General features: G+C 36.1%; 1 protein-coding gene across 1 annotated transcript in view; it reads left to right on the top strand.

The window, feature by feature from the left end:
- The window catches only part of CFAP47 (cilia and flagella associated protein 47), a 434,895-nt gene that overhangs the window by 224,103 nt on the left and 185,472 nt on the right, over positions 1 to 25,320 (top strand). Inside the window, exons 40-42 of the mRNA XM_073013816.1 lie at positions 7,739 to 7,816; positions 17,270 to 17,340; positions 18,703 to 18,848. Of these exons, the coding sequence (XP_072869917.1) occupies positions 7,739 to 7,816; positions 17,270 to 17,340; positions 18,703 to 18,848 (295 nt within the window). The remainder of the gene's footprint in view (positions 1 to 7,738; positions 7,817 to 17,269; positions 17,341 to 18,702; positions 18,849 to 25,320) is intronic.

The following is a 25,320-nucleotide window of genomic DNA, read 5'->3' as shown; positions in this document are numbered from 1 at the left end:
GGTTTGCTAATGTTATTTGCACTTCTAATTTTTTTACTGACTGGCTGGGTTATTTTGGTAATGTCTATCTCCCCCTGCTCAAACCTACACACACATAGTGTTAAGGCTCTGATGTTGCTTGTCAAAGGCCACAGTCTTTGGTATGCCCACAATTACCCTGGGATTACAGTGGTTTTGGCAGGGCTCCCTGTGTGTTTTCCTGACCACACCCTTGTGTTAAATTCCCTGCATGGGATGGGGATGTATTGGGGGAACCTTCCCCCAATGTTTCAACATGGGTCCTTTTCTATTTTCCCTAGTGTCAGCCAGTCTGAGAAATAAAGGGAAAGTGTACAAAAGGGAGAAATTTTAAAGCTGAGTGTCCAGGGGAGACATCACTTGTCAACAGGTTCCGTGATGCCCCCCAAGCCGCAAAACCAGCAAGTTTTTATTAGTGATTTTCAAAAGGGGAGGGAGTGTACGAATAGGGTATGGGTCACACAGATCACATGCTTCACAAGGTAATAAAATATCACAAGACAAATGGAGGCAGGGTGAGATCATAGGACCGGGGAAAAACTAAAAATGCTAATGAAGTTTTGGACATGCATTTTCATTGATAACATCTTATCAGGAGACAGTGTTTGAGAGTAGACAACTGGTCTGACCAAAATTTATTAGGTGGAAATTTCCTCATCCTAATAAACGTGGGAGTGCTACAGGAGACCGGGGCTTATTTCATCCCTTATCTACAACCATAAAACAGACATTCCCAGAGCAGCCATTTCAGAGACCTACCCCTAGGAACGCATTCTCTTTCTCAGGGCTGTTCCTTGCTGAGAAAAAGAATTCAGCGATATTTCTCCTATTTGCTTTTGAAAGAAGAGAAATATGGCTCTGTTCTGCTTGGCTCTCAGGCAGCCAGACCTAATGGTTATCTCCCTTGTTCCCTGAATATCGCTGTTATCCTGTTCTTTTTTCCAGGTACCCAGATTTCATATTGTTTAAACAATTTGTGCAGTTAACGCGATCATCACAGGGTCCTGAGGCAACATACATCTGCAGCTTACAAAGATGATGGGATTAAGAGATTAAAGACAGGCATAGGAAATCACAAGAGTATTGATTGGGGAAGTGATAAATATCCATGAAATCTTCACAATTTATGTTCAGAGATTGCAGTAAAGACAGGCATAAGAAATTATAAAAGTATTAATTTGGGGAACTAATAAATGTCCATGAAATCTTCACAATTTATGTTCTTCTGCTATGGCTTCAGCCAGTCCCTCCATTCAGGGTCCATGACTTCCCACAACAGGGTTGGATAAATTACTCTTCAAGCTAATTCAGTCAACTTCAGACCTCTTTGAGAAAACAGTTCTATACATCATTGTTTGAGATTTTTTTCTGACTCCAGGAGGACTTCTAGCAGTCTCCTTCTCCAGTTCTCTCCAGCAAACTAACAGGCCTGTAGTTTAGCTTGTATCTTTGTTGATCTACCAGTCTCCATCCAATTGTATTTCACCACAACTGGCAATGTTTCTGAGAGCACACTTTCACTTGAATTTCTCCACACATTATTGAAAATGAAATCAGTACTTTGGGAAGCAATTAGGAGCTATTCATTTTAAAGCCGGCTTCTCTCCTCAGGGAAAATATCTGATCCATGACTCTAGAGCTGGAGGTGGGGACAATGGTATACTTTTTCTTCAGCAAACCCTCCATTTTTAGAGCTGAGTGCTAGGTGGGCAAGGGGGCAAAATAACCTCAGGATTTTTTGACTTGCTTCTCCCAGTATGGAACTACCACTTTACAAACTGGGCAAGAGCCATTAGGGATTCAGTATTTTCAGCAGTGCCACATTCATGTGAGAGCTTCGGTCCATGAGTGGGTGCTGGGTAGAAGAAAGGAGCTTCTCACTGTCTCTCAACTGTACTTACCCAGAACCTAGCCTCAGCAACATGTACTGAGGTGAAAATGTGATGTCCCATGCCTCCCAGAAACATAGGCCTCCAAATGGGAGCCAGGGGAAGGAAGAGCCCTATGTTCTTGGCAAAAACAGTCTGAAACAAAGTTTCTTTTTTGTTGAGCTTGAAAGGAAGAAGGAGATAGAGTTCTTGGTTCAAATTCTACAGACTACTGGTTTTCTTATTATCTTTTAGTTGATTTTGTTTAAAGATTTTTCTTAATTTGTTGTATGCCCTTAGAACCATCTCCAGAGAATTTCGAAGTGTTTTTTTTTTTTGTTTCTTTGTTTGTTTGTTTTGTTTTCACTCATTTTCTTGGGGTGAGAGTCCAAGGATCTCTCGTGGTGTCAGACTTAATGTTTGTCTTAAATATTATTTTATCTGTTATTAAGATAGCCACTCCAGCTCCTTTTTTATTACTATTTTCATGGTATTCCTTCTTAAATCTTTTTAATCCCAATTGGTTTGTGTTTTTGAACCGAATGTTTGTCTCTTTTCTTTTATCCATCTTGTCGATCTTTCCTGTTTGATTGAAGTGTTTAGTCTGTTACATTTAACTCAATCTGTAATCTAGTAGAATTTATGTCTGTCACTTTTATATTTCCTTTATATATCGCTAATGTCTTTGTTCATCTGTTTATCTGTTACTGCCTGAGTTTTTAAAGTTATTTTGTATACCATTTTATTTCCTTTTAGTTTCTTTTAGTTTATGATTTTCTAATTGTTTTCTTAATAGTTACCCTGAGGATTACAATCAGCATCTAATATAAAACAATCTAACTCAGATTAATACCAACTGAATTTCAATATAATTCAGAAACTTTGTATCTGCAGTGTATCTCTTTTTCCTAGCCTTTCCCTAGTGTTATTATACCAATTTCATCTTAATGCATTATAAGCCCATAAAGCAGTTTTATATTTATTGTTCTACTCTAGTTTATTTTAAATGAGAAAGGCAAATATGAAGAGTTGCAAAGAAAATGAAAATTTATAGCTTGTTTTTAAATATATATCTACCATTGTAGTCACCTTTCTTCATGCCTTTTATTACCTCATGTGGTTTTGATTAATTTCTTTTGTCCTTTTATCTCAGCTGAAATATTTCTTGCACCACAGTTCTGCTAGTAATGAATTGTTTTAGGTTTTGTTTACTTTGGAGTATCTTTTCTCCTTCATTTTTGAAGGACAGTTTTTTTGTTTTCTTTTTTTTTTTTTTTTTAATTTTTATTTTTTGAAGGAGAGTTTTTTCTGTATACATTGTACTTCATCAACTCTATTTCTTGCAGTGTACTGAATACATAATCCTATTGTCTTCTATCTTCCAGCATTTCAGATGGAAAGTCAGCTGTTAATCATATTAAGGAGCCACTGTAGGCACTGAGTCAATTTTGTATTGCTACTTACAAGATTGTCTATATCTTAGCCTTTCAACTGTTTAATTATTATTATCTATATGTGGATTGCCTTGAGTTTATCCTATAAAGTGTTCTTTGTGCTTCTTGGATGTGTAAATTAATGCTTTTCATCAAATTTTAGAAGTATTCATTCTTTATTTTTAAAATGTTTTTTTCCTCTTTCTCTCTCTCTTGTCTTTTGGAAATTCCCATTAGACTTATGTTGGTGTCCCACAGGCATCTGGATCTGTGTTAATTTTTCTTTATTATTTTTTCTTCCTGTTCCTCAAAATAAATAATATCAATTGACATATTTTAAATGCACTGCTTTTTTTTTCTTTTGCCATACCAAACCTGCTGTTGAGCCCCCTCTAGTAATTTTTAGTTTCAGGGATGTTATTTTTCAATTCTAGAATTTCTAATTGGTTCTTTTGTATCATTTCTATCTCTTTAATTGATATTGTCTATTTGGCAACACATCATTGTATCCTATATGCAGGATCTTTAACATATTTTGGGGATCAGGCAAGTTAGTTTAATCCAATACATGGATATATTTTCCCCCATATGTTCTTCTCATGTTTCATCAGGCTTTTGTTTGACCCAACTTCTGTAGCAATCTCACACATAATTGCTGTGGATTTATTTCAGCAAACATCCTGGTGTGGTAGGTGTTCTCCCTTAAGTCAGGTCAAATAAAGACAAATACGTTACAAATTAAGGCTTGAAATTTTCCAGGAAGCAGCAAGACAAGTTAGATAATAATGATGCCTAGGAATAATACTTTTTTGAAGAAGTCAAATCTCAGTCTTTCCCTCCTTCATGTAAGCTACAGATTTTTACAACTTCCTTGGGTGCAAGGCTGCTGCAGAGCTGTCAAAAGGAGGATGGGAGTTACAACACACAAGTTACAATGCAACAAAAACTCCACTGTTCTTACCAAAGTTTGGCAGTTTATCTTGGATAAACACTACTCCTGAGATTGTTGCATGCCTCTCTGTATTTACCAGTGTTCTGAAAAAGTTAATTTTCACGACTCTTACCATTTTTTTTTTTGTTGCTTATATAGAGGGATAAATGTATGGTGGTTCTAATGTTGTAATTCTCTGCCTTTCTTTCATTGGTTGTCTAGTTTTATAATTTGAAAAATATTTTATGTTTTAGCTTAGGCTCTTGCTTCTCAAAGTGTTATCCTTGGATCAGTAGCACCAACATCACCTGGGAGCTTGCTAGAAAGACAAAATTTCAGGCCCACTTCAATCCAATTGAGTCAGAATTTGCATTTAATAACATCTCCAGAAGATTTGTTTTTACATTAATATTAGAATCATGTTATTCTAGGTCAGCAGGTTTCAAAGTTTAATAAATGGGTGAGGCCAGGCATGGTGGCTCATGCCTGTAATCCCAGCACTTTGGGAGGCCGAGGCAGATGGATCATGAGGTCAGGAGTTCAAGACCAGCCTGGCCAACGTGGTGAAACCCAGTCTCTACAAAAATTCAAAAAAATTAGCTGGGCATGGGGAATGCGCCTGTAATCCCAGTTACTCGGGAGGCTGAGGTGGAAGAATTGCTTGAACTCGGGAGGCTGAGGTTGCAGTGAGCCAAGATCGTGCCATTACACTCCAGCCTGGGTGACAGAGTGAGACTCTGTCTCAAAATAATAATAATAAAAATAATAATAAGAAGAATAAGAATAAATGGATGAACTATGTTAAAAGCATCTTAAGAACTTGTTTTAAATAAAGATTTCTGGAGCCCATTCCAGACCTGCTTAGAATTCATACAGGTAGAACTTGGGAAATCTGCATTTTGAACAAAATTTAAGTAATTATTATGCAGATTGAAGTGTGAGAGCTACTGATTTAGAAACTGCAGTTATCAAGTAGGATTATTCTTTTTTCATTTAACAGGTAGTTCATATTGCGTTTTTACAGTTAATATTTATATGTATTTTAAGAAAACATGTTCTTTGTATTTAAGCAGGGATAATTCAGACACATGTAGATTGCTATTTTAACTCAAAATGGTATATGCACAGTGTATAAAAATATGATATTTATTATGTTGGGCTAGTCATTTTATTTGTGTGTCAAATTCGATGATCCTTGTGACTACTTTTTAGCCAGAACAGGTTATCACCAAAATAAATTTCTCCAATTAGTTACCTTGATTTATAGAAATATAAATAAATGTTGAAATATTCTTCTGCTTCATAATTTTATGAAATTTAGATGAGAATTTAGAATTTAGTAGCTGACTTTAAATTTAAATTACTCTCTGGAGAGGAATTCTTCTTTATGTATTTGCCTAATTGTATCTTAATAATATAGGTGAATCTGGTAGTCTGACAGATGTTTCACAAAGTTCACAATTTACATTTTACTATATTTAATTTCGTCTGTTTAAACATTTTTAGTATTTAATATTCATACAATTCTTTACAATTCTTATATGAAAGCATCTGAAATATCAATTTAAAACAATAGGACAGAATCTGATGTTGGCATTAGTTCAACCACTGTGGAAAGCAGTTTGGAGATTTCTCAAAGAACTTAAAATAGAGTTACCATTTGATCCAACAATCCCAATAGTGGATATATACCCAAAGATAAACAAATCATTCTACCAGAAATACACATGTACTCATATGTTCATTGCAGCACTATTCACAGTAGGAAAGACATGGACTCAACCTAGGTGCCCATCAATGGTGGATTGGATAAAGAAAACGTGGTACATATGCACCATGGAATACTCTGCAGCCATAAAAATGAAGCAGATCATGTTCTTTGCAGCAACATGAAAGCAACTGGAGGCCATCATCCTAAGAGAATTGATGCAGAAACTGAAAACCAATTACCTCATGTCCTCATTTATAAGTGGGAGCCAAACATTGGGTACACATGGACATAAAGAGGGGAACAATAGACACTGGCAACTACTAGAGGGCAGGGAGATGGAGGAGGCAAGGACTGCAGTAATACCTATTGGGTACTATGCTCACTATCTGGATAATGAAATCAATTATATGCCAAACTTCAGCATCATGCAATATGCCAACCCTACACATGAACTCTGAATATAAAATAAAAGTTGAACATTTTAAAAATAATAAAATAAAAATAAAAATTTGAAGAAAAAATAGAATAAGAAAAATAATAAGTTTTAGGATATAGGAAAGTGTTGCATTTTAGTTTATATACAGGTACAGATGTGTATGTGTTTGTGTGTGTGTGTGTGTATTATCAAGACTAAAACTTTTGATTAATTTATTGCTAGCCTAGTTTTTCTCAAAAAGCTAGGATTTGGGGATATCAATAACTGTTATATAATAAAAGGGGTTTCTTTTGATAAATCAAGTTTAGATATTTTATTCTTAACCATATTTGACACAATCTGTTCACTTCTGAACGTAGAATTAGCCATTCACGACATGAATTTCCATGACATCTTTAATTTACTGCTAGGGCATCATTTGTATACTATTCTTACCCTATGATGTGAGCAGCCTGGGGCAAAAATGTTTGTGTTTCCAGAACCTCATGTCCTACAAGAAAGAAACAAATGTCGCTATAACTGTTTCTTGAATATATGAGCATTGTCGTATAGGAAGACTTTCCGTTGCTGTGTGATTTCAGAAGATGGCATAATTATTAATGTACTGATTGACTAGCTACTCACATCTCATGTCCACTCCTGAAACAAACATTTTGCTTTAATCGGAATAGGTTTAGAAATTATGAAACGTGGCCGGGCGCGTGGCTCACGCCTGTAATCCCAGCACTTTGGGAGGCCGAGGCGGGCGGATCACGAGTTCAGGAGATCAAGACCATCCTGGCGAACACGATGAAACCCCGTCTCTACTAAAAATACAAAAAAGTTAGCCGGGCGTGGTGGTGGGCGCCTGTAATCCCAACTTCTAGGGAGGCTGAGGCAGGAGAATGGTGTGAACCCGGGAGGTGGCGAAGCTTGCAGTGAGCGGAGATCCGGCCACTGCACTCCCGCCTGGGCGACAGAGCGAGACTCCGTCTCAAAAAAAAAAAAAAAAAAAGTTATGAAACATGTACAGCTCTGGTGATGTGTAAGACCAGTGTGATATTTCCTCTTTGTTTCTGGAGTATAATTTGACCAGTCACTTATCTTCTAAATGTCCTTGCTACGAGAATTCAGTGCTGCCATTCCATATAAAAAGATACTATGTTTCACATATTTCCATTCCCGATCTTTCCCTTCTTTCTAACATATTATCTTCTGAGTTGCAGAATGAAAGCACATGGATTTTTTAAACTGTAGTTTATTCTGATTCTAAGGATATTTTATGAATTATGGGAAAAATTTATCACATATCTGAATTTTGTTGCAATCAATTAAAAATAATTATTTCTTCACTTATTACAGTGTTATTTTGGTGGAATCCTCAACATTTGTCTCTTCGCCATCAAAGTTAACTGAATCCAGGCAATACCCAAAACATGAGTAAGTGTCTGTATTTTGTACTCATAAGTATCTGAGAAAAAGTTTTGAGAAATAAGTGGTCAAGGAAACTAGTTATATAATTACACAATAGTTTTCATTTATTCAAAATGTTTTATTTACCTAATTCACACTCATATCCAAATATATATTTATATGTTACTAGATTCATGTGCATAAAAATTGAATAAATATGAACTTGATTAAATATAGTAGATTTTCATGATTTGTGGTAGTTATGTTCTATGAAATTGCTACACATTATATTTGTGAATACTGAACCATTATTCCAAGAAGAAACACATATAATCATACAGATTATAATAGTAAATTCTAAAAATAACCCATCATGGAAGATTCTCTTTTCTTTTTCTTACAAAATGAAAACAAAGTTCAGAAGTGTCAGATGACTTTCCTGACACTGCCCCAATAAAAGACATCAGAGAAGGTATTCAAACCCTGTCCATTAGGCCTGAGTGTCTGGCATTACTCTGCACTGCCCACTGTTGTCTCTACCTCTTCTCATCTCTATACTTGTATGAGGATTGAAATAAGAAGGCCCCTTGTCACCTTGTTTGACCTCAGCTGCGAATTGGTGCAACCAGTGATAAGAACTTTTCACCACTCTGTGCATGTCCTTTAACACCATGAAAGCACTACAAGTATTGATTTGGGGTTACAAATACGTTTTAGGAAGTAGGTAGATTTGCAAATATGGAATTCATGGATAATGAGGATTGACAGTGTTTGAACTTATTCTACCTACTTTATGAGGGCTATATTTAGTTTATAAAGACATTTGCTGAATAAAGAAAAAGGATTTTAAAAAAATTGATTGTTGTATGTTGTTCCTCTGTTTTACACTATAGAATCACTATATAAAGTTAAGTACAATCAAGAACAATGTTATCACGTTAAAGAGAGATAGGTAGAGAGAAAATAATGTAGATGTCTATTAATGAAATGCATGCCTATGTTGATCATTACTACTATGTTTTTAGTTTATTTAACACCCTAGTTTGTCTTTGTATAGTGCTTGACAGCATCAATATCATCCTTTTAGATCCAAAAATGTATCAAGAGGCAAGAATTTGACAATTTAAATGACAGGAATTCCCGGTGTCATCAGAAACCATTAAAGTGCTTGTGCAGATCTTGCTAAGATTAAAATGAGTACAGGTCTTTTTTTTCTTTTTTTCCAAAAGTGAATTGTATTTAACTTAACACTTTTGGGAGATTATATGGGCTGCATCTATTATGAGATGTTTGATTCCTTCAATGGTTATTCTGTGAGAAAAGTTATTAAAGAAGAGACTATTTTTGTCTCACTGAATTTGTTTTATTAAGTGCCAATGTAATGCTTACCTAGGGCTTTTGAAGTCTTTCTTTCATATTTTGCTTTAGTGAACACTAACATATGAATTGATGTATTGAACTATAAGATAGCATTAAAGATACCAAAATAATAAGAGGATTGTAGGTATTTTATGTTAATTTCTTTGTAGATATGAAATTCAAGTTTTACTGAAGTATTGCCAAAAACACTTCTGTAAACAGTTCTCTCTAGATTTTTATCTTTTCAGCCCCTTGATTCTTCTTGATTAAGTGGCTGCTTTATGATTGTAGATTTTGCCTGAATGGACTTGAAATAACTTCTTCACATTAATTGTGTAAAATTTATAGTATCATATGGTAAATTAGAGTCAGATCTTGAAGTGATACTGTAGGTATCTGTGAGTATAAATAACGCAAAATTGAATCAGTGTAATGAAGAGAAAAATTGAGTATACTTTCAGGATTTGGAATACAAAATATGATTTCTGTATCTGAAATTTATCACATTTTTCTTTATATAATACTCTGGAATGAGTTTGATTAGATCCAGAGTTCTGGGATTATTGAAGCCATGGAATCTAAAGCTACAAGTAAGGTTTTCATCTCTGTGGTACGCTCCCCAAATCAAAAAGAAAATAGAACAATTATAAAAGCATTTATAATTTAATTTTTCTAGGAAAGGAAACCTTGGAAGTACTCATCCCAAATAATTACCAATTCAGCATGAAATATAGCTTAAGAAGTGTGTCTGTCATGGTCCCAAGCATTATTGATCATTCTTTCTCATTAGTGTCATACATTTTATTTGTAATGCTATACTTCCTTAGTTCTTCTCTCAAGCCTTTCTGTGATGAAAAACAAAACAAAATAACAACAGCCAGGAAAAACTTAAAGATGCTGAGACATTGAGTGTTGGGTCAGAGAGAACATTGATCCCAAATAGAGCAGTCAGGCTCATGCAGATTAACTCTCCAAGGATAACTCAGACTCATACATTTAAAATACTGGGGATTTACTCATGTGTACCCCTGTGAAGACTGTCTCCTAAATCAAAGGCAAGGGCAATTCTTATAAAGGCAAAAGCCACAAAGTTTCTCAAAGAAGAGGGCTTGTCAATTAGTGCAGGCTCTTGGTTTATCATTTAGAGACTGGCATGAGATGATGGCTGAGGCCCAAATCTGTATGTTGAATTGAGATAAAGTAGACTTAAGTTCCCACAAAAGGTTGTTTTTCTGACAATTCTAAAGAGAAGAAGTTACTATGGCCCCTTCATCTGGAATTCTGTCTGCATCCTGTGTAACACCTTCAGACTCTAGATCATGTAGCACGAAAGTCTGTATTCAGTTTCTGAGAGATCAACTAAACTATCCAGAGCTCCGACAATCAAATCCACTTCTTAGGCAATGGAAAGGAAGATGCACAAGGATAAAAGTGTGCCCTTTTTCTATTAGGGAGGTTTGCCAGAAATACCACACAGCACTTCTGTTTGTAGCCCATTGGCCAGATTTTAATTAAATGACCAAACCTGGCTGGAAGAAAGACTGGGAAACCTGCTTTCTCCATACACATCTAAATAAAATTAGGTTTTTGTCAGTGAGGAAAAAAGGAAAATGATTATTGGGGCAGTTAACCAAGTCTCCACCATGAAAGGACACAAAGGTTTTTATCCCCAAGTAGCACAAAATAATCTAATATTTCATCAATCTGACTTCTTTGGCATAATGAGGCATTTCTATCTTTAAATATGTCTTAATAAAATAATACTTAGTAATGTTACACATTACTTTTAAAAGCTTTTTATTGTTTGTCTTGAAGAGATTTCCATATACAAACTGAAATTTAATAACATGTATTTTAAATCATGACCAGAATGAAAGTCCATAGTAGTGCCTCTATGATATATGGTCTCGATAAAATCCTAGTCTAATCTCTGTTTAATCAGCATGGTAGCAAGTAAAGCAAGAAAATGTTTTTTAAAAACTCCATAAATGAACTGGATTTTTAAAAGAGGTTTTCTCAAATGTTCCTGTTTTCCTCTACTTAGGCACATGGTAATATTGCACTTCTCCACCAATGTGGAATTTATGTGCCAACATATAGCCTATGTGGCCAATAATATGTGAGGAGAAGTGCTGTATGTTATTTCCAAATGGCAGCTTTAAGAACCTCTGAGAAATTTTTCATGTTCCCTTCTCTTGCCATAACTATTATTGAAACACATATAGAAAGAAGCCTCCTGGTCAGGCATGGTGGCTCATGCCTATAATCCCAGCACTTTGGGACGCCAAGGTGGACGGATCACTTGAGCTCAGGAGTTCAAGACCAGCCTGGGCAACATGGTGAAACCCCGTCTCTACTAAAAATACAAAAATTAGCTGGACATAGTGGTGGGTGCCTGTCATCCCAGCTACTTGGTAGACTAAGGCATGAGAATCATTTATGCCTGAGTAGCAGAGGTTGCAGTGAGATGAGATTACGCCACTGCACTCCAGCCTGGGTGACAGAGTGAGACCCTATTTCAAAAAAATAAAAATAAAGAAGAAAGGAGCCTCCTTCACGAAGGATCCCTGAGTGTACCCTCCACCTTGATAGACATGTAGCATTAGCAAGAAATAAACTATTGTGCTAATCCATTGATATATGAGGTTGTATGTTATTGCAGCATGACCTAGCCTATATTACTAACCGATACTCCTCCTCAGGTTCACATCAGCTAATATCTCTCCAAATGATACATTTTCTCTTCTTAAGTGAGTAGTAAAGTATGAAATGTAAGCATTGTTAAACTGGCTTTAAAATAATGATAGACTCTTCTATTTAAAAAGCCTCCATGAGCTGCTCTTTGTAAGCAACCAGATACATATATTATAAAATAACCCATTTGGAACCACATGAATGATAAAACTTTATATTCATCACACATTTTACTTTGTGGGGACATGATCCATGAGCATAATGAGAGCATTTAGTAAGTTCTTATTCTAATGAAACCCAAAGGAATTTTCAGGAAAGTATCAGTGTAGGCAACTAATTTTAGCCAAACCTTGAAATTAATGAATGGAACAGCTGGGCTCAGAAATGAGTACTTTGTCAATTATTTCTAATGGTTATAAGACCTGCTGTGTTTTTTTTTCCAGCCATATTGAGTTATTTAATCATTCAACAAATTCTTATTAAGTGACAACTCAGGCACTGGAAAAGCATAAAGATAAATAAGTCACATGTCTGGCCCTCGAGGAACCAGTCACCAAGTAGAAAACAAAAATCCCTGCTGGTAGAGGAAGTTTTACAGGGAAGAAAGTATTTGTTATTATTAGATGAAAAAAATATTCTATGATCTGATAGCTTAAGAATATTGCTATCTAGCTATTATGGAGAATTTCATGGAAGAGAAGACATTTTAAAAGAAGTATTTTGGTGTTTTCTCTTATTATAAACAAATCGTGATCTGAAATATGAATAAGATCTTCATGGCCAGAATCTAGAGAAGGAGGAGAACTTTCCTATGAGCATAGGAACATGGGTGGAGGGAATTCCAGAAGCAATGGGTAGGCGCATGCAAGGGGAAATAAAAGACGTATAAACTGCAGGGTCAATATAGGAGCATAGGAATTAATGTTGAAAAGGTAATAAAAATGTTTATCATTCTGCTTTGAAAGTAGTTCTCACAAACCTATGTTTTATTGTAGACTATATGCTCCATGAACTTAGGGGCGTCATCATTAATCTCTATGTCTCAGAAGAGCTTGGCTCAGAATTGCAACCAAAAATGAAAGAAGGCCCTGATAGAGATAATTTTCTGGATCTTGATCCTTGTTTAAAACAAAACAAAACAAAAGACTGGATGCAGTGGCTCACACCTGTAATCCCAGCACTTTGAGAGGCCTGGGTGGGCAGATTACCTGAGGTTGGGAGTTCGAGAACAGCCTGACCAACATGGTGAAACCCTCTCTCTACTAAAAATACAAAATTTGCCAAGCGTGGTAGCTCATGCCTGTAATCCCAGCTACTTAGGAGGCTGAGGCAGGAGAATCGCTTGAACCGGGGAGGCAGAGGTTGCAGTGAGCCACGGTTGTACCACTGCACTCCAGCCTGGGCAACAAGAGCAAAACTCCATCTCAAAAAAAAAAAAAAAAAAAAGAAAAGCTGGGTTCTGGAGACTCATGATTTTAAAATATTTCTTTTTACTATACTGAATAATTCGGAACAATTAGAATTAGGTAAGTGTCTTAGTCTGTTAGGGTACTATAGCAAAATACTATAGATTGAGGGGCTTAAACAACAAATATTTATTTTGCACAGTTCTGGAGGCTGGAGAGTCCAAGATAAAGGTACTGGCAGATTCGGTGTCTGGTAAGGGCCACATTCCTGGTTCATAGATGACAGTCTTCTTGCTGCATCCTCACATGGCAGAAGGGGTGAGGGAGCTTTCTGGATTCTTTTTTATAAGGGCACTTATCTCATCCATGAAGACTCCACTTTTCTGATCTTTGGGAGGTCTTCACCTCTCAAAGACCCCATCTCTTAATACCATGAAACTGGGGATTAGATTTCAACAAATGAATTGAGGGGGTCAGGGCAGGGGAAGCACATTCAGTCTATAGTAGCTAGTCTCTAAAGAAAGCAGAGTGAATTGAAGGCCAAATATGGTAGTTATCTTTCATGATCCTATTCTAGATTAGGATTTCTTAACTTTTAAAAATGTTATCAGGCTCTTTGGTTCTCATGAAAACAATTGCACTTTGAGGAATAGTGTTTTCTAAACACATAAAATAAGATGTAAGGATTAAGACTATCTTAGTCTGCATGGGCTGCCATAACAAAATACTAAGAACTGGATGGTTTAAACAACACATTTATTTCTCATTGTTTTGGAGGTTGGGAAGTCCATTATCAAGGTGCTGCAAGATAGATTTTATTCTGTGTCCTCTTCTGGTGGCTTGTAGATGGCTGCCATCTTATTATGTGCTCACATGACCTCTTCTACATGTGAGAATGGGTAAAGAGAGAGAGCTCTCATGTATCTCTACTTATAAGAACACTAATTCTATTGGATCAAGGCCCTACCCTTGTGATCTCAGTAAAGCTTAATTACCCCCTTATATTTCTCATTTCCAAATACAGTCACATTGGTGGTTAGGATTTAAATATATAAATTTAGGGGTGAGGGGCACCATGCAGTCCATGGCACAAAGGAAATGAATATTACAATAGATGATCAAAATATTTTAAGAGCGTAATCTAATAAAATATATACTTTATTAACAGACATAATGGTGAAGTTAATGCCTACTATACTTTAAAAGCAGTGATGAACATAAATAATATCGTAAGATATGAACTGAGATGTGATATAAACATATCTGTGATTATTTGGTGAGCAAATCATAGATATGCTTAATACTACTATGGTTTGATTTAAATTGTTGTTAAGTTAGTGGAAGTCAAGCTGAAATTTTTTCCCCATTCAAATTTGTAGATCAACTCTGCCCTTCTATCTTAGGACTCCTTGCTTTAGACACTTCTCAACTGCTCAGGGGTCAAAGTGGTACAAAAAACAGCGAATATTTCATTTTTACTAGCCTCTAGGTATCCACTGGGCCTTTTCTTGAGAAACACCTATATATATGTCAAGATAAAATGAATCTAAAACTTAATGCTCTCTAGTTTTTATGATGCATGTGGCATTCAGGGGGCATGATGCATCAAAACTAGACTTGAACCAGACATTTTGCTATTTGGTTGAGATACAGCCTTGAATGCCTGCCCTGAATTAACTTCATGAAGGCTTATGATAAACATCTTCCTAACCCTTTTGGTAGAGGTTTGAATAGGAAATCACTTTTTGGGCCGATTTAGTCATACCCTTAAGCGAATCAATCCAATGCCATTTTTATCATTTTAGCTTGAAAAGAGATGCATACCACTACTGCAGAGGAAAAAGAAATATTACTCCTTCACACCTCTAAAGTAGTTTCCAGTCCCTGACTCTGGACCACTACTGGGTTAGCAGGAAATATTTCACTGGTTGATCTACAGTATTTTTTTTTTTTTATAATTTTAGCCTCTTTTGATTCTATTTTTCCCTATGATTAAGGACTTACTCTTCTTTTACTTCAACAATAGTTTGTGAGCATTTAGAAAGTGGTAGTGTGGACTGAGGTGCAAAGATTAACAAAAAGGTAAATAAGTTCTTTTCCATTCTGTCTTTGGGACACCAAAGTTTTGTAGAAATGTTAGATTTGTCACTGACTTTCTAGAGTCAGACATTCATCAGATAAAATAGAATTTTTCGAAGTCAAATTATTTCATCAAATTATTTTCTGATGTCTTTTGTAATCATGATAACCATTGGATTCATAAGTAAGTCAATACAAATATCTAGGTCTGCAATGTGTTCTGTCTATCTTTAGCTTAAACAGTCACTCAAATGTTCTGGGTTTGAGAGTCTCTTTTTGGGGATGAGGCAACTCTGATTTCTTCAAAAGGCACTTTCCTTACTTGTTTCCAAGAAAATAGGTAAAGACAAGGAAAAAGATATGAAGCCTAAATTGGTCCGCTTTTCTACTCACTGTAATAAAAATGATTGGACTAGAGATTACAAGTATTGAACAAAATGAGGTTTGGAAATTATCTATATATTTCAGTCAGGCTTTCTACTCAGAGCTCTAATATCAAAGAAATGGCAATGGAGCCAAATACAGAGAAATAATAAGCAGTCTTTGTTATTCTTTCTATTCTGTATGGTCTCCCTTATAAATGCTAAAATAATCCATTTATTGTGTCTATAGCAACATTAAAATGTTTATCAAATGCTCGAATTATGTAAAATAATAAATGTTCTTATTTTAAAAAGGTATTACCTTTTTTATAAAAAAGATATAATTTACAGTGCTAACCAGAATACCTGTGAGTAGAATTAAGCCACAGAATAACTGTTAAGAAGTGGTAACGAACTTCGTTACAAATGAGGTGTAAAGAAAAGACAGTACAGTGTTAATCATCAAAATCAAATGGTGAAAAGGAATGGATAACTTTAGAATAACTTTAGTTGTAAAGAGTCAAAATATTTTGCAGCATCAAATTCAGGGAAAAGCAGATGTCAAAGTGAGCAAATATGGGGTTTTGTGTTCTCAGAAAAAAAATCAGGTAACCAATATCTCTAAACCCAAATAGTAATTGACAGCTTATTGAGTAAAATAACCAAGAATTCTACAAGAAGAGTGATATGCATGAAATTGATGGGTTCTGGAAGACCTGGAATCTTTCAAGGGAGGCAGTTGCTTCAGGCTGTGATCTACTACTTTGTTTTTAGAAATGCAATCAGAGATTAATCAAATTCCCAGGTCTTCTTATACCTTTATAAGAAACAAGCAAATGTGAAAATAATAAGCTTAAAGAAGGAAATTTTCTCAAGAAAGCAATTTCTAGAACTACTTTTGGAAAAAGTACCTATTTAATCCTAAATTGAGATAAGCCACGTTTTGAGTCTTTGGATTTAGGGTTTTTATTATTATCAAATTTGCACTTCTCTACAGTACTGTATTTTAAAGTGAAAGATAATTATTTTATCAATTTTTTGAACAGAGTGATGGAAATATTGATGTTTATTAGTTTTCTTTTTGTATTTTTATGTTTTTTAATTTCTTTTTTTTTTTTTTTTTTTTGAGGCGGAGTCTCGCTCTGTGCCCCAGGCTGGAGTGCAGTGGCGCAATCTCGGCTCACTGCAAGCTCCGCCTCCCGGGTTCACGCCATTCTCCTACCTCAGCCTCCCGAGTAGCTGGGACTACAGGCGCCCGCCACTGCGCCCGGCTAATTTTTTTCTATTTTTTAGTAGAGACGGGGTTTCACCATGGTCTCGATCTCCTGACCTTGTGATCCGCCCGCCTTGGCCTCCCAAAGTGCTGGGATTACAGGCGTGAGCCACCGCGCCCGGCCTATGTTTTTTAATTTCTAAAACAATGTGAACATCAAATAATATTTGAAATATATCTATGGTCTTTTCATATCTTTTGTACTTAACCATAACTTTCAAGGCTCTTTATTATTTAACTAATATGAAGAATTGTTTTTGAGTTTTGTTTGTGTTGTTGATGTTGTTTTCCTATTTTCTTGTGTCAGTGATGACATCAGTAGCAGTGGGAGTGACACTGATCAGGGCTGTTGTGATTCCCCAAATCTCTTACATACCTGTGAGTACCTAAATAAAAGTTTTTATTTGTTTTCATGTCTGATTTTTATGTGCCAAGCATAATATGAAATGAAATATTCAACAGGGATGGCTACAAGGACAGACAGAGTGGTAAGCCCTGGGGATTGCTGGCTGATTTGAGGCTGAAGCATAGGTCCTGAGTCTTTTCCCTTGATGACCCTTTGGACAACTCTGCACAAATCTCTCCTTTCACTGCTGGTCTACTTCCCTCCAATGTACAAAGAATGTGTTTAGCTATATGGCCTTTCTGTCTCTTTTTTGGCTTATTCTGAATTGTTTAAACTTATTTTTGTGACAGGTATCACCAAGTTTAGAGTTGTAAGGGGAGCATTTTCTTTCATAAAATTACTTTATGAAATAACTATAGGTCTATAAAAGATGCATATAATGATCAGTAGAACAAATGGACATAGGAACGTTCTGGTTATCTAGAGCTGTAGAACAAACCACCCCAAATATACTGGCATAAAACAATAAACATTAATAATAATGGTTATCTCTCATACATCTGGGGTGACTGGGCTTAGCTGCATGGCTCTAGTTCATGGTCAAATGGAGGCTGGGGCTTGAGTCCTTTCAAAGTCTTCTTCACTCACATGTCTGGCTGTTAATGCTGCCTTTTGTTTGGGACATCTTCTGGGGCTGTTGGCCTGAACACTTACTCATGGCTTCTCCATGTGGCCCAGGCTTCTTCACGGGATCTCCTTAAGTTCTAAAGTGAGGTAAGCCAAAAAAGAAAGAATTGGCAGAATTGAGTTACTTTATTTGATCTGGTGTCAAAAATCACACTGCTTCACTTTTGCTGTATTCTAGCATACGATTTGTAAGGATCAGGTCACTAAGCCTGGCCCACTACATCATCATATTTAAGGCAATATCAAATAATGTGTGGACATGTTTTAAAACTGCTAGATAGATACACGGAGCTCCATGGCACAATAGGTTAGTGTGCCATACTTATATGATAGATAGATAAAGGTATAGATAATACATCCTTTGTTTCCAGTTTAAATTATCCATTGTACCCTGTGAAACATTGCATAGTCCACAAAAATTTGAAGATTCCTGGATGACCACTTTGTTTCGTATATCCTGGCTAATTTTACACAGTAGTGAAATTCTTTGTAATGAAATTATGTATTAAGGAATCTTTATAGAGGGTCATAATTAAGCATTGTTTAATAACAAGGTTGATCTAGGGTTACTGTATTTTCATTAACAAATATCATCTTCTAATCTTACATGCTAATGTTTTGAACATTTTTTGATACCAAAACTTTAATCACTAAAGAACAGCACTTATAAAAATATATGTCAACAAGCTCTGTTTATGTTTTGCTAGCAATTAAGTCCACTTTTATCAGAGAGTTCTTCTGCTCCGTGAATACTGTTTACCTGGGAGTGAAAGGAACTTCAAGCCTAGAGCTCCGCTTTCTTCCCTTTAACATGCACGTGCGCTACTGTGTCATCATCTTGAGCAACAAAAAGGTGAGAACAGAATTGTTATCTTTGTGTTTATCACGAGCTGCCACTTTAATGGAGTAACCAACAGCAGATGACTTGAAGGCAATTGGGGACTCTTGAAATGTGGATGATGTCAGCTCTCACATTACTAAGCAAAGAGCTTGTCCTCAAGAATATCCAGTTACACTAGCTGTGGGTAAATTTTATAATAGCTGCATAGAGCAGTCCCATGGGAGTAGAGTGACCTTTTTGTGGCTCTATTTGTATTAGTTATCCATAGCTTTGTAACAAATTATCACACACTAGGTGGCTTAAAACAAGACATGCTTATTATCTCACAGTTACTGTGTGTCACAGGTCCAGAGATGATCTAGATAGATATTCTGAGGAGGGTCTATCAAGTTTCCATTCAAGGGATTGCCCAGAGCTGGATTCTTTTCAGAGGTTCAACTGAGGAAGGATCTGCTTCCAAAATCCCTCAAGTTGTTGGCAAAATTCATTTCCTTATGGCTCTGGGACCCATGCCACCTACATTTTCAAAACTAGCAAGGGAGAGAGACAGAGAGAGTTAGAGAGGGGGAGAGAGACAGATGTGAGAGAGAAAGAGAGAGAGTTAGAGCCACCACTGAGGGAAGGTTTATAGCATTACCTGCTTCCAGAGAGACACTGCCATGTGTTGACCCTAGGAAGAAATGTATAACCCCCAGGATGTAGTCACAAATTTATAATCAGTTATGTACACACTAAATTGAATATGTATGCAGTGAAAAATGGTAATTGGAAAGAGGTATTGTACTTACCTGGTGTCTATGGCATTATTTACATGTGGAAAATAATATAGCCTATTAGAAATATAAAATATAGTTTAATTTTACACTTAAAATTACCACTTAGAAGGAAAACATGCCTTTTTATAGTAATGCTGAAACTTGTTTTTTAAATTCTTTTAAAAGAGTTCAGGATTTAAGTAAATTCCTGCATATATAAAATTTGTAAAAGGTAGTAACCATATTGTGACCAGTAGTTTGATCAAATACTTCACAATCACTTTTGTATATTAATTTATAATATAACCCAACAAAATACTAGAGTTAATTGTCAATAGCATAGTAACAAGATTGATTTTATTCTTTGACTTAGTCTATTGGAATATTAATATTAGCTTACACAAATTTAACATAATTAATCAAAATATAATTAACATGTTATCTCCATTTACTAAAAACTAAATCTTGCTTATGTATGTTTTGTCCTTGTCAGAGAAAACATTAAAATAAAACAGCAATCTTGAAATTATACTGCTATCAATTGAGAAACAGTACCCTCAATACGAAGTATTGCATTGAATTAATGTTTCTTACATGAAGAACATCTATTGTTTTACACAATGCTAATTATATTAAAAAATATAATAGTTAATCAAACATGCAAGCTCACCTAGTTAGCTACTATTCTTATTAAATGGGCCATAACTGCTTTACCATTAAGAGCCACCTGTTGGTCGGGCGCAGTAGCTCAAACCTATAATTCCAGCACTTTGGGAAGCCATGACAAGCAGATTGCCTGAGGACAGGAGTTTGAGACCACCCTGGCCACATGATGAAACCCCTTCTCTACTATAAATACAAAAATCAGCTAGGCATGGTGGCATGTGCCTGTAGTCCCAGCTACTCAGGAGGCTGAGGCAGGACAATTGCTTGAACCTGGAAGGTGGAGGCTGCAGTGAGCCGAGATCATGCCACTGCACTGTAGCCTGGGCAACAGAGTGAGACACTGTCTCAAAAAAAAAAAAAAAAAAAAAACGCAAAAAAACACCTATCAAAAACTGAAATTAGACCTCTACTTGATAATTTTCCATGTATAAAATTGAAACATTGCTACTAACACTGTTATCAAGCAAAGACTATTTCTTTCATTTTGGCTGTTCTGTTTGAATTTTCATATAAAGTTGAAAAGATTTAAGGAACAACTATTTGAAAACAGAACAGTTTTATAGATCTTACATTAGTGTTCATAGAGATTCTTAACTAAGGGAGAAACCTATGAAAGCCCTGAAAATTCATGCTATCAAATGCTAGAGAGCCAAAAAGTTTTTGCTCCAACGTGGAATGGAGCAAATTAGGTAGAAGAATTTCAAGCAGAATCGGGGCCCAGTCCCTGATGAATTGTACCTTTTAGGAGGAGGGGTTGACAGACCCCTTTACAAAGCATGCAGACATTGCAAAACACACCATGATGCATTGATAAAACCTTGGGGTTCTGTCTTCACTGTGGTGTCTAGCATGTGAATACCCACTCTCTGTCATCCGGGGTTTTTATGCAGTAAGCCACTTGGCATTGCTGAGCTGACCTGTGTAAGGGAGGCAAGGGTATCAAACAGGATGCCTGATTTGGGGGTTGAGTTAACAGCAGGTTTCAGTTGCAACCATTTGCTGTAGTATAGCCAGCCCCCTCCCAACAAACCAGTGTTTTTTATTGACTTCACCCAGAGCCTTCCTTCCACCTGGTAGATTTATCTTCTGGCCTTTTCTGTTCTCTGTCTACAAACCTTGGTTAGAACAAATTGAGACCAAAGTCCAGGTGTTGCTGAATTGAAGAAGCCAGAAGGGAAGTCAGCATCCCAGAATAACTTATGTGAATCAGTCAGCCCCACACCAGGGTGCCATATACCAAAGTGAGTTTCAGCCTTGCCAAGTCAACTTGGAGGTTAACAGGGAAAGCATACCCACTCCCAGGAAGAAGACCCTGCAAGACTTTCTTGTTGATTTATGGTCTATAATAATTTAGCCCAAGGCTATTAAGCACCAGTTGTTAAGTATATTAAATGTCACTTTGGCCATCTGCCATATATTTGCGTAAATCAATGGGGCCACTCGTCTGATTCTTTCCACTATCAGTCATTTCATTCTTTCTTAGTCTTTTGTGTCTTCCTGTGTCTGGTGATGCAGAGATTAAGTTGGCGGTCTCTAATATGCATATATTTAAATATTTTCCAAGGATGTACAATTTTTTTCAACTAAAATGAATGTTTATAACATTAATACAGAATTTAACAGTACTGATTTTGCTTGTTTATTGAATGAAGGTAAAAACATTAAATTATATTATGCTAAAATCTTTATGTGATTTTATATTTAAACAGACTAACTTGAGTTTTATTAAAGATGTATTTATAACTTGAGGAACTGAGTATTGTTTGAGGACGCTTTCTTTTTTATTTTTTATGATTTATAATGGCAAGTCCTATTTCATTTGTCCTTTGATTTTTTTATTCAATTTGTCACAACTGTTTTTCTTTTTCGAGGGAATGAGGATAACTACAGTCCTCCTTACAGGTGACGCCCCTGAGTTCCTGTGGAAACATAGGCAAGATGAAATCCCATTTGGCCTATAATTACTTTGAAGCATTTATTAACCTCATAAAGCCTGCTGCCAGTATGGGGGCAGGTTATGTCGACCTTGAAGTCTCTGTCAATGTGGCATATACTCACAAAGTTACAAAGATTCTTAGCTCCCTTCATACTGCAAGGCCTTTTTGCTCTTTAGCCACCCTCCTTCCTCCTATTAACCAGAAAACCCTCATCCTACAATAAGCAGTGCAGATTTTTTCAAGATAAACATAAAGAGAAAATCTGAAAATTAGAATTTTGTACCTAATTGTCAGTTATTTATTTTGCTTATCAACGGTACTATCAGATAGACTGTAAAGAGTCCACATGCCTGAGGTACCAACATTTTAGCCCTAGGGAATATCACCTCGCATGGCATGGCACAGTTGAGGAAACAGTTATTTCTATTTTCCAAAATCAATACTATTTCTATGGATACTCATTCTACAAGGAAGTTGTAGAATATACAGAATGACTACATCACATTTTTAAAAGTTTGTATCCTTCGAGCTGGATTTCAATAATTTCATTTTATTATTCTGCTCACTCTTTGCAACATAGTTTAATTCACCAACAGTATACGGCCAATTTTCTACGCAGAGAGAGAGAGTGAACATATGCAAAGTCCATGATCTTTGCACTCAAGGGACTTACATTCCAGTTGTATTAGTCCATTCTTGCATTGGTCAGCACTTCGTCCCAACCATTCAACAAGTCTCTATGACGTTCCAAACTTTCCCTCATCTTCCTGTCTCCTTCTGAACCCTCCAAATGGCTCCAACCTCTGCCTCTTACCCAGTTCCAAAGTCCCTTCCACATTTTCAGGTATCTTTATGGCAATACCCCAATTCTGGTACCAATTTTCTGTATTAGTTCATTCTCACACAACTATAAAGAACTACCTGAGACTGGGTCATGTATAAAGAATGGAGATTTAATTGGCTCATGGTTCTGTGGGCTGTATATTCTTCTGCTTCTGGGGAGGCCACAGGAAACTTACAATCATGACAGAAGGAGAAGGAGAAACAAGCATGTCTTCACATGGCCAGCAGGAGAGAGAAAAAGAAAAAGAGTGAAGGGGGCGGTGCTACACACTTTGAAACAACCAGATCTTGTGAGAACTCTATCATGAGACAGCACTAGAGGAATGGTTCTAAGCCATTAGAAACCAACCCCATGATCTAATCACCTCCTACCAGACCCCACCTCCAACTTTGGGAAATACACTTCAAGATGATATTTGGGTGGGGACACACAGCCAGACTATATCACCAGGGGAGAAGGCAAACTTGCATAGTGCTGGCCTACCTCACACAGAAACTTTGCATGAGTTTGAAATATAGGCGCCTCCTCCTGGTGAATGAGAGAAGCTTACTGGACATATGACACAGTCCAATGAATTAGAAAAATACATCTCTTAACTCAGTGGATGCTGCTTTGTGATGGGACATCCTTGTCCTTGACAAAATGCCCCCAGGCAAGGCATACTCTTCGCTAGTATACATAGTGTCCTGAAACATGTCCACTAATTTCTATAAAGCAGTAGACAGATTGTGACAATTTCTAGAATAGAAAGGAGAATTCATTTCTATATGATAGTGAAGATAGGGATAATTGATTAATACAGGAGTTTGATCAAGGATGAGTTGCCAATAAAACAAAGAGACTGGGCAGGAGAGATGTACGCTCCCAAGAAGATTCTACGAACACAGCAAAACAGCTAAGTATGAAATCTCATGGACACAAGGATTAATGATTCTGAGAATGGTTTCTTGGAAGTGATAGAAAATAGGTTGGATGGGTAAATCAGACTGATATTGAGTAGGGCAGTTAATTTTAAGTTGAATTATTTGTAATCATTGAAGCAGGAATCCAGTGGAAGCATAGGCAGGGTCTGATTTCATCTTTGTTTTAGAAAGCATCTTTGGTGCCAAAACAGATAGTAGATTACAGTTGGAGAAAGGAACTGGAGGTAGGGAGACTGGCTAGGAGACTTTTGTACTGTGTTACACTGCTTCACAAGCCCCCTTTCAATACTGCCCTAGGCTATTCCCTCTGTAATTCTAACAAGGGATTCCAAGGACCACAGTTTATATTGCTATAAAGATCAAACTTAATGACAGTTTGAGTGATGTTCACATTTGAAGGGAAGGAAGTTTTCATTCACTTGCAGAGCAAATTGGTGACACATTTGAGTGAAATGGTTCTGAAAAATGTGGTGATAAAAGGAAAGAGAGACTGCAGATTTCATTGCCATAATGCCTTCTAAAGTCTAAGGACAGCTTCCAGGTTTTTGAGGAAATAATGTCCTAAAACATACCACTAATTATTATTAAACAATCCATTAATACTTTATGTAATTTAAATATATTTTATCTTCTCAAAATGTCTGTGGAATAATCTGTAAGGCATGCAATTAATATTGTGTCAAAATTTTGTTAAGAAAATTGAACTTTTAAGTGCAAGTATACAAATCTTTTCATGAGTCTTCTCACCCTCAATGAGTTTCCTAGCTCTTAGCTCACTGCCTTATTATAAATTATTCTATAAAAATATAATTTTAAATAACAGTGATTATTCTTACTAATCAGGTTTATGTTATAATTTTGATAGTCAAATAGTGACCTATAAATGATTAATGATCTCTCTTTAGCATATGGAATTTAACATTTAGAATTTTAACTTAAGTTCCATGTGCATGTTTAGTCATCAAAATAATATAATATTGCTCAGCCATCTCAAACAAATAAATCACAAAACAGGAAAGATCGAACCCAAAATAAGAGAATAAATATGATTTAATACCTATGAAAAATCATGGAAACTTTGTGTCTAGGTAAATGCACTTTTTTTTTTTGGAAGATTAAGGTTATTTGTATCTAGAGGGCATCCATGACTTGTCAAAGGTTACCCAGCTAATTAGTGGCAGAGCTGGAATTAAAACTTTTGTGCCAATTCAGTGTTTGCATCCCTTTTTTCTGGGTAATTAACAGCTGGTCTTCTTGCAAGTTTGCATGTAACTGTGCTATTTGACGACTGCATTTAACTAGATACACAAGAGGAACAAAATATCTTCTGTAAAAGTTTCTTATAATTGACAATGAGCT

The sequence above is a fragment of the Chlorocebus sabaeus genome, chromosome X (assembly GCF_047675955.1).
Source record: "Chlorocebus sabaeus isolate Y175 chromosome X, mChlSab1.0.hap1, whole genome shotgun sequence".
NCBI classification, from domain to species: domain Eukaryota; kingdom Metazoa; phylum Chordata; class Mammalia; order Primates; family Cercopithecidae; genus Chlorocebus; species Chlorocebus sabaeus.
Note: the sequence above shows the minus strand (reverse complement) of the source record. Positions and strands in the feature narration are given on the sequence as shown.